This window comes from Pseudophryne corroboree, chromosome 4, assembly GCF_028390025.1.
Source record: "Pseudophryne corroboree isolate aPseCor3 chromosome 4, aPseCor3.hap2, whole genome shotgun sequence".
NCBI classification, from domain to species: domain Eukaryota; kingdom Metazoa; phylum Chordata; class Amphibia; order Anura; family Myobatrachidae; genus Pseudophryne; species Pseudophryne corroboree.
In genome coordinates, this window is record NC_086447.1 from 81,944,798 (window position 1) to 81,961,214 (window position 16,417).

The 16,417-nt window shown below is 46.2% G+C and overlaps 1 protein-coding gene across 3 annotated transcripts in view; it reads left to right on the forward strand.

Moving 5' to 3' along the window:
* The window catches only part of MMUT (methylmalonyl-CoA mutase), a 136,268-nt gene that overhangs the window by 49,916 nt on the left and 69,935 nt on the right, over positions 1–16,417 (forward strand). For all 3 annotated transcript variants that reach the window (XM_063915205.1, XM_063915204.1, XM_063915203.1), the window contains exon 8: positions 13,258–13,373. In XM_063915205.1, the coding sequence (XP_063771275.1) occupies positions 13,258–13,373 (116 nt within the window). The remainder of the gene's footprint in view (positions 1–13,257; positions 13,374–16,417) is intronic.

Genomic DNA, 16,417 nt, shown 5'->3' on the forward strand with positions numbered 1-16,417 from the left:
GCGTTTACAGATGTTTCCCCTCACTGATTTTTCAAATAGATCTTGCCGTTTTCCCACTGGAAGGGGAGGTAGTACGCGACGCCATACCAGTGTTGCGTCAGGTTCAGGGCGTTGTCCTGCTGTCCATGTGTAAAAACCCCCCCCAAAAAAACAAAGATTTCTCTTTACGTGGTTGACCTACAGGATGGATTCTCTCAGACCAGAGAGCTCCAGCACGTAAAGGTAGAAAAGGGGTTAAATGCGTGTTTCTCCGCATTCGGCTTACCTGGGTTGATATCCAGGATTGTCTTTGACATTTCACCGGAGTGATGGCAGTATGATGGATTCTTTCAATAATAAGAGCTATTGTCATTCTGTACTGAGACGCTCTCCTGATTATGGCGAGGTCAAGAAACAAGTGGTGCAAATCGTTGTTTCTCTCTGACTGTACTTCAACACAGGGAATAGCTGTTGTTCCCAACGACGCAGATGTCGGAGGTGGGTATCACAGTAGTTACTGAACGGTTGAAGTTCTGTGTTTTCCTGTGGAAAGAGGTCTGAGGATCCAGAGTTGGATCAGATTTGCAGTGACAATCCATCAATATGTTCTGTTGATGAAGAAGATGGTGCAGCATAAGAGGCTTTTCAGTGAGCAGGTAAAATGCCAGACTGGTTTTCTCGGGGCCAGTTGTAAATGTGGTCCGGGTCTGACCTGCACATGCACCGGAATATAATCCTAATGGCCAGGATATCGCTCCTGTGGTGTCTGCTCAGTTCTTACCTCCTAGAGGGAAGAAGGTTCGAATCCAGGATGAGATCCTGGTGTCCGTGCATGCAGATCTCCGAGACTGGGGAGCAGTCCTTGCAAGGGCAGTATTTCCAGAGTCAAGCTGGGAAGCTTGTCAGCAATAAGCTTTCTTGAATTAAGAGCTATTTTCAATGAACATATGCTTTGTGATCTGCCGTGTTAATTCTGTCGGACGACTTGACAGCAGTGGTGTAAGTAAGCCGCTAGGGCGGAACATGGAGCAAAGCGGCAATGGCAGATGCCGTAACAGTTTTCCACTGGGTGAAAGGACTGGTAAACGCTATATTAGCAGTCTTCGGTCCGGATGTGAACGGCGGAGAAATAGGTTCCTCTGCAGATGCGATCTCCATCCGGGAGATATACAGTCGTCATCGAGAAGTTTCACTGAAGCAACAGGTCTTTGAGGTGTGCCTCAATTCGACATATTGGTGTCTCGCCTCAACGAGAGATCCAGTATACCGGCGCCGGAATCCCGACAGCCGGCATTCCGACACTTATTCTCCCTCATGGGGGTCCACGACCCCACTGGAGGGAGAATAAAATAGAGTGGCGCGCGTAGCGCGGCGAGCGCGCAAGGGGCTCATTTGCGCTCACCACACTGTCGGTATGCCGGCGGTCGGGCTCCCGGCGCCGGTATGCTGGTCGCCGGGAGCCCGACCGTCGGCATACCATACTACGCCACTCGGGAAACCTTCTGTGTTTTCAGGCGGTCTATGTGTCCCCTCCGTTTTCACTCTTCTGAAGGTGATAAACGTAAGACGAACAAAGGTTCAGGCGATCCTCATTGTTTCGGTCTGAACATAGAAGGCTTGGTATCCAGTTCTTCAAGATTTACTCATAGCGGATCCCTGGCCTCTTCCTCTACGTGAGGAACTGTTACAGCAAGATCTGGGCGTGTATCAAGATTTGCCGCGGCTGCGTTGTGCAGCGTGGCGGTTGAACGCCATATCCTAGCCAGAAAGGGTAGTTCCAGTGAAGTCATTTCCACTTTTCTTCAGGCTAGAACAGAAGTAACGGCAAAGCCTTACCACGGTGTTTGGAGAAAATATGTGTCTTGGTGTGAATCCAAGAAGGCTACTACAGAAGACTTTCAGTTGGGTCGTTTTCCCCATTCTTTGCAAGCAGGTGTGTGTGCAGGCCGAAAGTTAGGCTCCATTCAAGAGCGGTTTTGGCCTTATTAATTTTCTTTCAAGAAAGAATTGGCAACCTTTCCGGAAGTTCGGACCTTCGTGGAAGGAGTACTGCACATCCAACCTCCGTTTGTGCCCCCATTGGCACTGTGGGACCTTGACGTGGTGTTGAGTTTTCTTGTGTCACAATGATTGGAACCTTTCTGAAAGGTTGTGTTAAATTTTCTCTCTTGGAAAGTGGTCATGCTTTTGGCTTTGGCGTCCGCAAGGCGGCTGTCGGAAGTGGCGGCTGGGTCTCTCCCTGTTTGATCTTCCAGGTGGACAGAGCGAAATTGAGAACTCAGATAATAGTTATGTCAACAGTGGTTTAGGTGTTTCGCAGAAACCAGCCTATTTGATGCCTGTGGTTACTTAAGCTGATTCAAGGTCTCTCGATGTAGTCAGAGCTTTGAATATTTATGTCGCCAATTTGGCTCAGATTGCGGAAACAGATGCTCTGTTGGTCCGGTATGCTCCCAGCGTGATTGGGGCACCTGCATCTCTGTAGTCGGTTACACGCTAGATCTGTGATCCGATTCGGCGTGTTCGTTCTACGGCTGGATTGCCGTTACCGAATTCGGTGGTGATCCATTCTACTTGGAAAGTGGATTTTCTTGGGCGAATACCAGAGGAGTCTCGGCGATTCATCTTTGCAGAGCGGATACTTGGTCGGGTTCAAACACTTTTGCTAAGCTTTACAAGTTTGAAACCCTGGCTGATGGGGTCCTCATGTTGCTCAATCGGTGCTGCAGAGTCGTCCGCACTCTCCCGCCCGGTCTGGAGCTTTGGTATAAACCCCATGGTCCTTACGGAGTCCCCAGCATCCTCTAGGACGTAGGAGAAAATAGGATTTTAATACCTACCGGTAGATCCTTTTCTCTTAGTCCGTAGAGGATGCTGGGCGCCCGTCCCCGTGCGTACTGTGTCTGCAGTTATTGGTTATGGTTACACTCTAGTGGTGTTTCTTGTCTGTCAGGCTGTTGCTGACGTTGTTCATGCCATGGCAGGCGGTGTCTTTTTTATTGGTTGTGTTGACACACTGGTTGTGTTACATATTCTCTCAGCATTTGGCTTTGTATTTTTCATGCCGTTAGCTGGTATTCTTTTGAATGCCACGTTCTGCGGTATATTCGTGGTGTGAGCTAGTATGACACTCACCGTGTTTAAACAATAAATTCTTTCCTCGAAATGTCCGTCTCCCTGGGCACAGTTTTCTAACTAAGGTCTGGAGGAGGGGCATAGAGGGAGGAGCCAGTTCACACCCATTCAAAGTCTTATAGTGTGCCCATGTCTCCTGCGGATCCCGTCTATACCCCATGGTCCTTACGGAGTCCCCAGCATCCTCTACAGACTAAGAGAAAAGGATTTATTGGTAGGTATTAAAATCCTATTTTTTACATGGTTACTGGGTTTAAGGTCATCTCTGAATTAGGCCCTTTGACCACCTCTACACGCCCAGTCCAGCTCTGGTCCCAAATTTGTTCACAGTTGCAGGCCAGACTAAAGTTACAGGCAAGGTAGTGAAATCTTACATCACTGAGCTACATGCAACACAACTAAAAAAAAAACAACAACTGCTAACACATCACGGATACTGTATATACATTGACAAATGCAGTGGAGTGAGATGACAATCAGGTGAACAGGATAAGAGTGGTTGCAGATTCTGTTACTGGAGAAGAGAGAGGAAAAACAAAATGGCTACTGAGAGTATTGAACTGTACATCTGCAATTACTCTCCCATACTGAACAAGATTTGAAGATCCATTGAACAAGGGATTTGTTGACCGATGCGCTGCTTTTGGTTATTCTGTTTTTCTCTTACATCCTAGAGGATGCTGGGGTCCACATTAGTACCATGGGGTATAGATGGGTCCACCAGGAGCCATTGGCACTTTAAGAGTGTGGGCTGGCTCCTCCTTCTATGCCCCTCCTACCAGACTCAGTTTAGAAAATGTGCCCGGAGGAGCCGGTCACAGCTTGGGGAGCTCTACAAAGCTTTTCTTGAAAAATTTTATTTTAGATTTTTTTTTATTTTACAGGGAGACTGCTGACAACAACCTCCCTGCAGTTTCGGACTAAGGGGGGGAGTAATGTCCGCCTTGCGGGGTCTGAGCCACTTACTCCGCTGACAGGACACTGAGCTCCTGAGGGGATAGATCGTTACCCGCCACAGGGGATCGCTCACCCCAGGAGCATGCCGCCAACCCCTTACAGAGCTAAAGATTGTGGCGAGGAAGTCACCGACCCCCCTAGCAAGCGGGGGGCCGGTGTGAAGATGGCGGCAGCAGGGTAGGAGCGCAGTATTAACCGCTCCGGGATGGCTCAGCGGTACATAGTGCGGCGCGTTGAGGGGTGCCCGGGGCCAGTGCTTACACCCTACACTGGTCACAAAGCCTGTCGGGGTCCCAGGATCTCAGCCAGCATCAATCCTCAGGCCAGTATAATCAGACGAAGAGCGGGAAAACAGTGCCATTTTGGGGGCGGAGCTTCTCCTCAGAGCGGACCCAGCAGCGTTCAGCGCCATTTTCCTGCCTGCACAGCGCTGATCAGGAGAAAGAAGGTCCCTCCACAGCAACTCCAGCTATCTGTAAACGGTACCAGGGAGTTGTCGAAGGGAGGGGAGGCAGCAATACGACTGTGTATACTATTAAGGTGCACAGTCAGCACTGACAAGGGGTCTCCCTTTGGTTATAAGCGCTGTGTGTGGGTTGGCTCCAATCTCTGTGTCTTGCTTGCCATTCTTGGGGGTGAAACTCTGTCTGCCCTCCCCTGTGTGTGTGTGGAGTGTTTTGTGGTCTCCTTTAGCTATGTCCAGGGACACTGTGTCATATGCTGCGGAGGATATGTCCTCCCAGGATGATCCCATTCCATGTAATCAGGATAGCACTGGTTTAGCACAGATTCCAGCAAGGGAACCTGAGTGGTTTTCCTCTATCAAATCTTGGATTTCTCAGATTTCAGACAGGGTTGCAAGTAATGAATCCGCAACTCAGGTATTACAGAACACTATGGCATTATGGCCCGATTCTGGTACCTCAGGATGCTCCGCTATATACCCCCATAAGCGTGCGCTTGTTCATGTCATGCAAAATGACACTGATACCATTACCGCAGACGGTAATGGGGATGTGTGCGGGGGTCTGCCTCTCTTGCAAAGGGAGTGCAATCGATGATAGAGGCTCTCAGGGATGTGTTGAATATTAATGATACCACACCTGAGCAGGTTGAGGAGGCTTTTTTCACTGAAAATAAAGCCTCGCTAATCTTCCCTGCGTCAAAGGAATTAAATGCTATATTTGAGAAGCATGTGAAAACCCTGAGAAAAAATTCCAGATCCCTAAAAGGGTCCAGGTGGCGTTTCCTTTCCCTGAGGAGTATAGAAAAAAATGGGAAAGCCCACCGATTGTTGACGCATCTGTGTCCAGACTCTCAAAAAAGGTGGTTTTACCTGTTCCAGGATCTACCGCATTAAAGGAGCTGGCTGATCGAAAGACTGATAATACACTTAAACGTCCCACTATTGCTAGTGCATGGATTGCAAAAGTTATAGTAAAATGGTCAGGCACCTTACTTGAGGATTTGGATACAATGGATAAGGGTGATGTTGAATTGTTTTTGCGTAACATTCACGATTCAGCAGTTTTTATGGTAGAATCCATGAAAGAACAGGGTTCCATGGCTGCGGGAATCTCTTCCATGTCTGTTTCAGCTCGTCGGGGACTGTGGCTGCGCCAGTGGTCAGCCGATGCGGAATCCAGGAAAAGTGTGGAGTCCCTACCCTACAAAGGTCAGGCTCTCTTTGGGGAAGCTTTGGATGCGTAGATATCCACGGCTATGGCGGATAAGTCTCCGTTCCTTCCCTCAGCTGCACCTGTTCCGAAGAAATCCTTCTCTTCATCAGCATCGCAGTTCTTTCGGCCTTACAAGCCTAGAAAGGCCAGGCCGTCCAATACTTTCTTTAGGGGAGGTCGAGCTAAATCCAAGAAACCTGCTGCAGCAGGTTCCCAGGAAACTAAGCCTGCTTCCAGTACGCCGAAGTCTTCCGCATGACGGTGGACCGCGCGGCCTGGAGGTGGGGCCAGAGGGAGCGAGGCTCAGACAGTTCAGTCACGTCTGGGTATTGTCCGGCCTGGATCCCTGGGTGATAGATATTGTGTCCCAGGGATACAGGTTGGAATTTCAAAATCTCCCTCCTCACGGATTTTTTAAATCAGGCTTGCCAGCTCAGCTGGCGGACAGGACTGTCCTACAAGCAGCAGTTCAGAAGTTGGTGGAGGCACAGGTCGTTGTGCCAGTGCCTCCTCATTCGCAAGCCACGGATTACTATTCAAACCTTTTCGTGGTACCGAAACCGGATGGTTCGGTCAGGCCCATTCTGAACCTAAAATCACTGAACCCTTTTCTGAAGGAGTTCAAGTTCAAAATGGAGTCTCTCAGGGCGGTGATATCAGGTCTGGAAGAGGGGGAATTCCTAGTATCCCTTGATATCTAGGATGCGTACCTCCACATTCCGATTTGGCTACCGCATCAGGCTTATCTCTGTTTTGCATTACTGGACTGTCACTTTCAGTTCCAGGCCCTGCCATTCCGCCTCTCTACAGCACCAAGGGTGTTCACCAAGGTGATGGCGGAGATGATGGATCTACTCCGAAAACGGGGGTGAACATCATTCCGTATCTAGACTATCTACTGATAAAAGCATCGTCCAAGGAGGAGCTGTTGCAGTCTATTGTACTCACGACCCGCCTACTCGAAGTCCACGGTTGGATTCTGAATCTTCCAAAATCTCATTTGGAACCAACCCGGAGGTTGTCTTTTCTGGAGATGATCCTCGACACGGAAGTGCAGAGGGTGTTTTTTCCCGCAGGAAAAGGCGTTGGTGATACAAACAATTGTCCGGGATGTCCTGAAGCCAGCCCGGGTGTCGGTCCATCAATGCATTCGCCTTTTGGGGAAGATGGTGACCTCTTACGAGGCTCTCCAGTATGGGAGGTTCCATGCTCGGGCCTTCCAACTGGATCTCCTGGACAAGTGGTCAGGATCTCAGAAAAGCAGAGCTGCAATGTCAAAGGTGACAAGAATCATCCTCTGGGCAGAAATACACGCGTTGGCGCTCTCTGCAATCTTCATTCCGGGAGTGGACAACTGGGAAGCAGACTTCCTCAGCAGACATGATCTCCATCCGGGGGAGTGGGGTTTCCATCCGGAGGTGTTCAAGGAAATAACAGACCTTTGGGGGTTACCCCAAATAGACATGATGGCTTCTCGTCTCAACAAGAAGCTTCAACGCTATTGTTCCAGGTCGAGGGACCCACAAGCAGTGGCAGTGGACGCCTTGGTGTCTCCTTGGGTGTTCCAGTCAGTGTACGTGTTTCCACCACTCCCGCTCATTTCAAGTGTTCTAAAGCTCGTAAGGAGAACAAGAGTTCAAGCGATCCTCATTGCTCCAGACTGGCCAAGGCGGGCTTTGTACGCGGACCTTCTGAATCTCTTGCAGGAAGAGCCGAGGCCTCTTCCTCTTTGGGACGACCTGCTGCAGCAGGGGCCGTTCACCTATCAAGACTTACCGCGGCTACGTTTGACGGCATGGAGGTTGAACACCTGATACTAGCTCGGAAGGGCATTCCTACCCTGATACAGGCTAGGAAAGGGATAACGTCTAAACATTACCATCGTATTTGGAAGAAATATGTCTCTTGGTGTGAGTCCGAGAAATTTCCTGCGGTGGAGTTTCAACTGGGACGTTTTATCCTCTTCCTGCAAGCAGGTGTGGATATGGGCCTGAGGTTGGGATCTGTGAAGGTCCAGATTTCGGCCCTGTCCATTTTCTTCCAGAAACAATTGGCTGCCCTCCCAGAGGTTCAGACCTTTTTGAAGGGAGTTCTGCACATCCAACCTCCCTTTGTACCGCCTACGGCACCTTGGGACCTTAACGTGGTGTTGCAGTTTCTGCATGAGGTTATGGTCAAATTTCTTACATGGAAGGCTGTCACGTTGTTGGCCTTAGCTTCTGCTCGACGTGTGTCAGAATTGGGGGCTTTGTCCTGTAAAAGTCCCTTACTTGATCTTCCACGAAGATGGAGCTGAGCTCCGGACACGTCAGCAGTTTCTTCCGAAGGTTGTGTCAACATTTCATATCAACCAACTTATTGTGGTGCCAGTGGCTACTGACTCCTCAATTTCATCAAAGTCCTTGGATGTTGTGAGGGCTTTGAAAATCTATGTGAAGAGGACTGCTCGTCATAGGAAATTGGACTCTTTTTGTTTGTCCTGTATGATCCCAAGAAAATTGGGTGTCCTGCTTCTATGCAGACTATATCTCGCTGGATTAGGTTCACTATCCAGCATGCTTATTCTACGGCAGGATTACTGTGTCCTAAATCTGTTAAGGTACCCAGGGTGTTACGGCGTTACAACTTTGCCGAGCGGCAACTTGGTCAGGGTCGTACACGTAGACCCTACGGACTACGAGAAAAGGATTTACCGGTAGGTAACCAAAATCCTTTTTTTCATTCATCATTGGTGTTTATTCCATTTCAACCCGTCTACACATTGACAGTCATAGCCACCTATTGAAAATACTGTGTTGTGCTTTACATTGTGAGGGACAATTGGATTATAGGATATAATACGTGTGTGACTTTAACTATTCCCGGTCACTGAGTGAGAGCAGATGGACTCATTAGAACAGACTCATCTCTAACCTGTCCGGCAGCTGCGGCGTTACTTGTACATTTACAGTCCTGTTGTCTCTCTGCTCTTCTTTGCAAGGAACAGGGCTAGAAAACAACAGCCGTCTCCTTAATAAGCCCGCACTGAGTGGAGTACAGCCGCAGCAGTGCTCCTCTTAGCTCCATTCCAGCAGCGACGGTTATTGAATGTTCATTTTCTCAAGTGGTTTTTACCATTTCTCCCACAAAGTGCAATTAGAACCACCACAATAAAATAAGAACATTGTCAGCCTTTTGTGCTGCCATTCCTGTTATTAGCAGCTAATGTTTGCTTTCCCCGATATACAGTAAGGGCAATCCTTTATATGTTTCAAAGACTCTTTTATTAATACAGTTTTTACTCTACCTTTTTACCCTTTTCTTTTATGATTATTTTATATTCATAATTCATTCTTTTTTTTTTGCACCACTTTGATGTATTAAGTTTAATACATAATAAAAATAATTACATAATAAGATTACATACATCAAGCAACTGAGGCTAACATGGTTCTCCAGCAACAAACTAATGCAGTATTTTGGGGGGGGTGTATGTATGTGTACACTGATATATAGTGTGTGTGTGTGTGTGTGTGTGTGTGTATATATTATATATATATATATATATATATATATATATATATATATATATATATATATATATATATATATATATATATACATATTCAGCGCTCACCTAATATTAACACTCCAAACTGTAATTCATCTGAATCCAGGTAATGTTAGTTCCAAATTATTGCAACAGTTTGTTAAGCTGACCAGCCCCTTCACGGCCGTTCCCATTTGGTCAGTCTCTACGCTGATTTTCAAAAATCTGAGCATTGCTCTCGGGCATCTTTTGGATTTTAAATGCACAGTATGCTTCTATCATGGGTTTAGGCCCTGTCTTACTCTTTTAAAGAGACCGGAACCACACCCAAGCATATTAGTTAATAAACACCTGGGGAATATCTTAACATTTAATTTACATATGGACAAATAGGGGTGCAAGAAAAAATGCGACCACAACGTTCGTATATATGTCAGTGAGAGACGTGTCTATATATAATGCATATAAGTTTGTTGACTGTGGCGACGTTCTCCTTCACCTGAACGCAGAGTGGATGCTCAGGCATAACACCATGGGCCTGTATGTCCTTAATGAGCTATTATAGCTTAATTGCAGTTAATGAATGTATGTGGTATTGTCAGCTATAATGTTCAGCCTCATGGCACCTACTGTATAGGGTATGATGTGACATGTTGTTAGACTGCATAGAGGACCATAGTCTGCAGCTAGGTCTACTACCTAGAGTTCACAGGTGCTGTCTAATTTCTTCATTATCTCACATATAATTCATTTCTGATGCTAATTTTATAAAAGTAAATTTTGGGTAGAATCTGGAATAAATGAAGTGAAACATCTGCTCTCATACTGTACACCGCTAAAAGGAAGTACTATGGGGTATATGCAACAGGGTGCGAGTTCTGTGACCCAGCACAATCCTGGCGATTAGGCCTGTAGGTTGAAAGTGGCAATAATTTAAAAGGCAAAATACAACCTGATTTTGCATTTTAAATGCATCTTTAAATCTGCAGGCTTCGTCTCTGAGATTGCGCCTGCTCACAGAACTCGCACCCTTACGCATATGGCACTATACAGTCAAGTCCATAGATATTGGGACATCAACACAATTCTCATATTTTGGGCTCTATACACCACCACAATGGATTTGAAATGAAACAAACAAGATGTGCTTTAACTGCAGACTTTCCGCTTTAATTTGAAGCTATTTACATCCAAATCAGGTAAATGGTGTAGGAATTACAACGGTTTCTATATGTGCCTCCCACTTTTTAAGGGACCAAAAGTAATGGGACAAACTAAACAATCCTAAATCAAACTTTCACTTTTTAATACTTTGTTACAAATCCTTTGCAGTCAATTACAGCCTGAAGTCTGGAACGCATAGACATCACCAGACGCTGGGTTTCATCCCTGGTGATGCTCTGCCAGGCCTCTACTGCAAATGTCTTCAGTTCCTGCTTGTTCTTGGGGCATTTTCCCTTCAGTTTTGTCTTCATCAAGTGAAATGCATGCTCAATCGGATTCAGGTCAGGTGATTGACTTGGCCATTGCATTACATTCCACTTATTTGCCTTAAAAAACTCTTTGGTTGCTTTTGCAGTATGGTTCGGGTCATTGTCCATCTGCACTGTGAAGCGCTGTCCAATGAGTTCTGAAGCATTTGTCTGAATATGAGCAGATAATATTGCCCGAAACACTTCAGAATTCATCCTGCTGCTTTTGTCAGCAGTCACATTATCAATAAATAGAAGGGAATCAGTTCCATTGGCAGCCATACATGCCCATGCCATGACACTACCACCACCATGCTTCACTGATGATGTGGTATGTTTTGGATCGTGAGTTGTTCCTTTCCTTCTCCATACTCTTCTCTTCCCATCACTCTGGTACAAGTTGATCTTTGTCTTATCTGTCCATAGGATGTTGTTCCAGAACTGTAAAGGCTTTTTTAGATGTTGTTTGGCAAACTCTAATCTGGACTTTTTTGTGGCTCACCAATGGTTTACATATTGTGGTGAACCCTCTATATTCACTCTTGTGAAGTCTTCTCTTGATTGTTGACTTTGACACATATACACCTATTTCCTGGAGAGTGTTCTTGATCTGGGCAACTGTTGTGAAGGGGTTTTTCTTCACCAGGGAAATAATTCTTCTGTCATCCACCACAGTTGTTTTCCGTGGTCTTCCTGGTCTTTTGGTGTTGCTGAGCTCTCCGGTGTGTTCTTTTTTTTAAGGATGTTCCAAACAGTTGATTTGGCCACACCTAATGTTTTTGCTATCTCGCTGATGGGTTTGTTTTGATTATTCAGCCCAATGATGGCTTGCTTCACTGATAGTGGCAGCTTTTTGCATCTCCTACTGAGAGTCGACAGCAACAGATTCCAAATGCAAATGTCACACCTGGAATCTACTCCAGACCTTTTACCTGCTTAATTGATGATGAAATAACGAGGAAATACCCCATACTTGTCCATGAAATAGCTTTTGAGTCGATTGTCCCATTGCTTTTGGTCCCGTAAAAAGTGGGAGGCACATGTAGAAACCATTGTAATTCCTACACCGTACACCTGATTTGGATGTAAATACCCTCAAATGAAAGCGGAAAGTCTGCAGTTAAAGCACATCTTTGTTTCATTTCAAATCCATTGTGGTGGCGTATAGAGCCCAAAATATGAGAATTGTGTCGATGTCCCAATATTTATGGACCTGACTATATGTCGTAAACAATTAGTTATTCCCAGCAAAAGCAATGTGTCACGACCACCGGACGATTCTCCAGATACGCCAATCCGAGACACGCCGTGTGTGACTACTGGATTACTTTAAACCCGAAACTGCCACCAGCAAGAAGGTTTAGCGACTAAATACAAGGCCGTCTTCGCTTCGGCCTACACACACAATTATTAATACGTCACAAAATAATAGCATGGACCATGAGGCCTTTGGGCATAAGGACACAGACCAGAACTAAAAATTAGATGTTTAATTTCAAGAATATCTTCAGAGCTTTAGTTACAAAAAAGAGTTACAAAGATTATGAGAAATATTTAAAAGTACACACTGATTAGGATACAATTTCAAATAAAACAAAAGTGAGAATAATTTCAGAAAAGCTAACTTACTCAACAGCAGGTAAGCCTTCTGTGTGGATTGATTTCACAATGTAAGATATATGGTGCATTCCCAGCTCTTTGCTGTTTCCCTCAGAAATGAACAACTAGTGTGGGTGAGAGGGGCAGATATAAACCCACCATAGCTGTGGCCCCCACCCTTTCCTTAACTCTCTCAGTGCTGTGTACCTGGTCAGCGAGAAACCAGATTTACTTTTTAGACAGCTGTATTAAGTTTTAATAGGTCAGGTTTCTTGACCTGGCCTGGCTTTCTGTAATGTTGCTCCTAAGTATAGTTTATAGCTTCTTAGATAAGGTAAGGGCCATAAACTAACCTCTATATATACATAAACTGACCCACTATACATCAGTGTCCTCTACTCCCATATCTATTTAGCTATGAGTTCACTTAGAGGACAGGCTGGCAGCCATGTTGTGTCACAGACTCCATTACAATATACACGTAGACATTACATACAAGTCTTATATCGCTGGGTGCAAGTAAATATTAGTGATGAGCGGATTCGGTTTTACTCGGTTTTACTCCGTTCTCAAAACGGCATCTTACTGGCTATCCAAAACACGTGACATCCGTGAGCCAATAAGATGCCGTTTTGAGAACCAAGTAGAACCGAGTAAAACCGAACCCGCTCATCACTAGTAAATATCCCGCCTTGCCACAACGCATTACAGAAAGCAAAGAAATATACCATAGATTAAGGCTGTGACAGCCCAAATTACCACTAGACACCAACGGGATTGCTTGCTTTGTACAGTATTGCAGCAAAGTATTAGCATAAGTGCTTTGGATTGTGAACTGCATAATTCTTGGTTCTAGAATTCCTTGTAAGAACCTTTAAATAATGATGTGATTGGATGACATCTGCAGGTGCCGAGGTGATTGTCGGGGTGAATAAGTACCAGCTGGAAAAAGAAGAGACCGTTGAAGTTCTTGCCATCGATAACTCGTCCGTGCGCAACCAGCAGATTGAGAAGCTGAAAAAGGTAGGTGGGGAGTGTGTGGGGTTTGGATTTGATGCTGCTGAACATGGATATCTACAGTATATGTAATGCACATGGTAAATATACCGTCTGGTACTTTATAATGCAGGGTTTTTGTTCAAGACTAGTGTTCTAACCATAACTAAAAATAAGTCTTTATGAAGCATGGCCCGGTTCCTTTCCCCACTTATATATCAGGCCGTGAAGGTTTGGCAGGCCCTAAGAGTCCTTTTGAAATATGACGGATTGGACCCGGACACCCCCCTCTGGTTTTCTAAATGGCTCCCTGAACTGCATGCGCTCGAGGGGAGGGAGGTTTGGGCCCCTAAATCAGTGGTTTCCATAACTCACCTCTATACGGATACTACACTTAAATCCTTTCAACAATTAAAGGATGAGTTTGACTTACCTAACTCCTACTTTTTTAGATACCTCCAACTCAGACATGCTTTACAGTCCCAATTCGCTAATTCTCCCCCTAAGATCCTTCCATTTCCCATTAAGACCTTTGTAAGTATGTTGGGTCGAGTTAAGATGATTTCCTTCGCATATGGTTATCTTCTCGCTAAACTCCATACAGACCCTTTGACACGTCTCCGTGGTAAATGGGAGAAGGATCTGGGCCCCATAACTGAAGAGAACTGGACCCTTGCTTTGGAAAATCCGAGCACAGTTACCAAATCCTTCAGGTATCAACAAATACAATACTTCCTTTTGCATAGAACATATATGACCCCGGTTAGACTGGCTAGATTTGGGGCGGGATGTTCGGGTGACTGCCCTAAATGTGGGTTGGCTGCGGGTACTTTTTGGCACCTCATTTGGGACTGTCCGCTGTTGCGGGCCTTCTGGTCGGGGGTCAGGTCGGTTCTGGGGAACACGGGAGTGGAGGAAGCCATGCTTACTCCACAATTTTGTATCCTGGGGATGGGATGCTCTGATTTTGTATCCAGTCCAGAAGGCCTCTATGCTCGTAATAAATGTGCATTGGCGAAGGTGTGCATCGCAAGGCTATGGATGGCCCCCAAGGGCCCTTCACTCCCTGCTCTTAAAGTACTAGTAAACGACACTGTTTTTAAGGAACGATACATTTATATGAAACATAATGCCTCTGCTAAATTTGAAAGAATTTGGTCTCCTTGGATGGAATCCATATACTCCCTTCCAGACCCTGCAACTTAATGGCTGTAGGGATACTATTAGACCCTGGATTTGCCAATTTACGTTTTTTTGGGCTATAGGCTTCCCTCTCACCCGATGGGTTATGAATGGGAGGATAGTTCTATGCCCAGCTAGACAGGGTAAGGCTTAGAGTGCTAATCTTTCCTTTGTGTCTCTTCTTCCCTTTTTTTTTTTTTTTCTTTGAGGGTTTTCTTTTCGGATGGGGTGTTTGTAAATGTTTTAACGGGAAAAAAACAAAAAAGTCTAATGAGGTTTCTTGATTACATGATTGTACGGATTATGCAAATTTATTTGGTATAAATAACTGTGTGTACATACGCGCTCCTGAGCCTTTGACATAGTAAGATGTTATGCCGAAAGTGAATGATGTTTTTTCCAGTGATGCCATGTCATACTAATGTCATACTGTACATGTTCTGTTCCTGCTCTGCTTTTTCTGTGTACAAACTATTCTCCTTCAAAATAAAAATACTCTATTTAAAAAATAAAATAAGTCTTTATAGGGGAAACTTATACTTGTCTTCATATTGGCTTAACAAATTCAGTGCCGTGTTCCCCCCACCCCAAGGGCTCTGACCTTCCAAAGCTGCGATCCTCTCCCCTCCTAAGATGGGAATTTTCCTATCAGTGTTGTTATACAATGTAGTGTTCACTCTAGGAGTGAAAAGGGGCATGGCGCCGGACTCCGGAGGCATATGGGGGCGTGGTCACATCTACGTCATTTTATGGGGCGGTGCGGGCCACAGACGCTACTATAGAGAGCGTCTGTGGCCGGCGACGTCACTGTTGGGGGCGTGCCCAGCATCTCCGTCGGTGCTGGGCTTCCCCCAGCCCTCTCCCAATGCGTGAATGGATGCCGCGCGCATGCGCACGGCATCTATACACGCCGGGAGGGCAGGAAGCGGGCGGCTGTTCTAGCAGGGCGCCGCAAAAGGGGCAGGGCGGGTTTTGCCTGCTAAAAAATGGGCAGGGCGCGGCTCCCTTCTAAAACAGCCTAGAGTGAACACTACAATGTTGTCTGTGCATTGACGGGATTTGGAGATTCACACTGAAGACTTAGTTACAAAACCAATACTTACTTGAACCAAATGAGAGAAGAGTGAATCTCATAACTGGACCAGCGAAGACTTAAGGGTAGAGCGCCGCTCCAAAGTCCATGCTGTTAACTAAACATCCCCGTTCCTGCCACATAACACCCTTTTCTTCCACGCTACTTCATGGCAGCCATTACTCTGGGATTGCGTCCCATCCCCCTAGTTCTAGACAGGAAGTTTTTTCACACTAGGGACTGCCCTCTTAGGATATATAGGGCCATACCTCCTCCTACTCCTCAGTTTTTTTTTTCCTGTCTCCTAGGCAGATGGACAGTGTAGAGGTTTGATATTTTGGGGGTCATTGCAAGTTGATCGTAGCTGTGCTAAATTTAGCACAGCTACAATCAGGCACTCAGACATGCGGGGGGACGCCCAGCACAGGGCTAGTCCACCCCGCATGTCAGTGCAGGCTGGCCGGGAGAACCTCTTCCCTGCCCGAGTCGAATCGCCTGCGTTGGCCGGACCGTGTCCCCTAAACGGCGGCTTAACACCGCCGTCCAGCCCCCTCCCGCCCAGCGACCGCCTTTGTCTATCAGTCAGGCAGAGGCGATCGCTAGGCAACGATGGCCTATGGACATGTGGCATGCGCAGTTCTGACCCGATCGCACCGCTGCGAACAAATGCAGCGTGCGATCAGGTCGGAATGACCCACTTTGTCTTAAGAGATTTACCTTTGATATTTACCCAGAATTATGCCTGTTGCAGTCATGGCTGGAAGGGTCGGCTCCCAGGGGAGAAGTTATGCATTTAAGTCACCAATTCCCCTGTAAG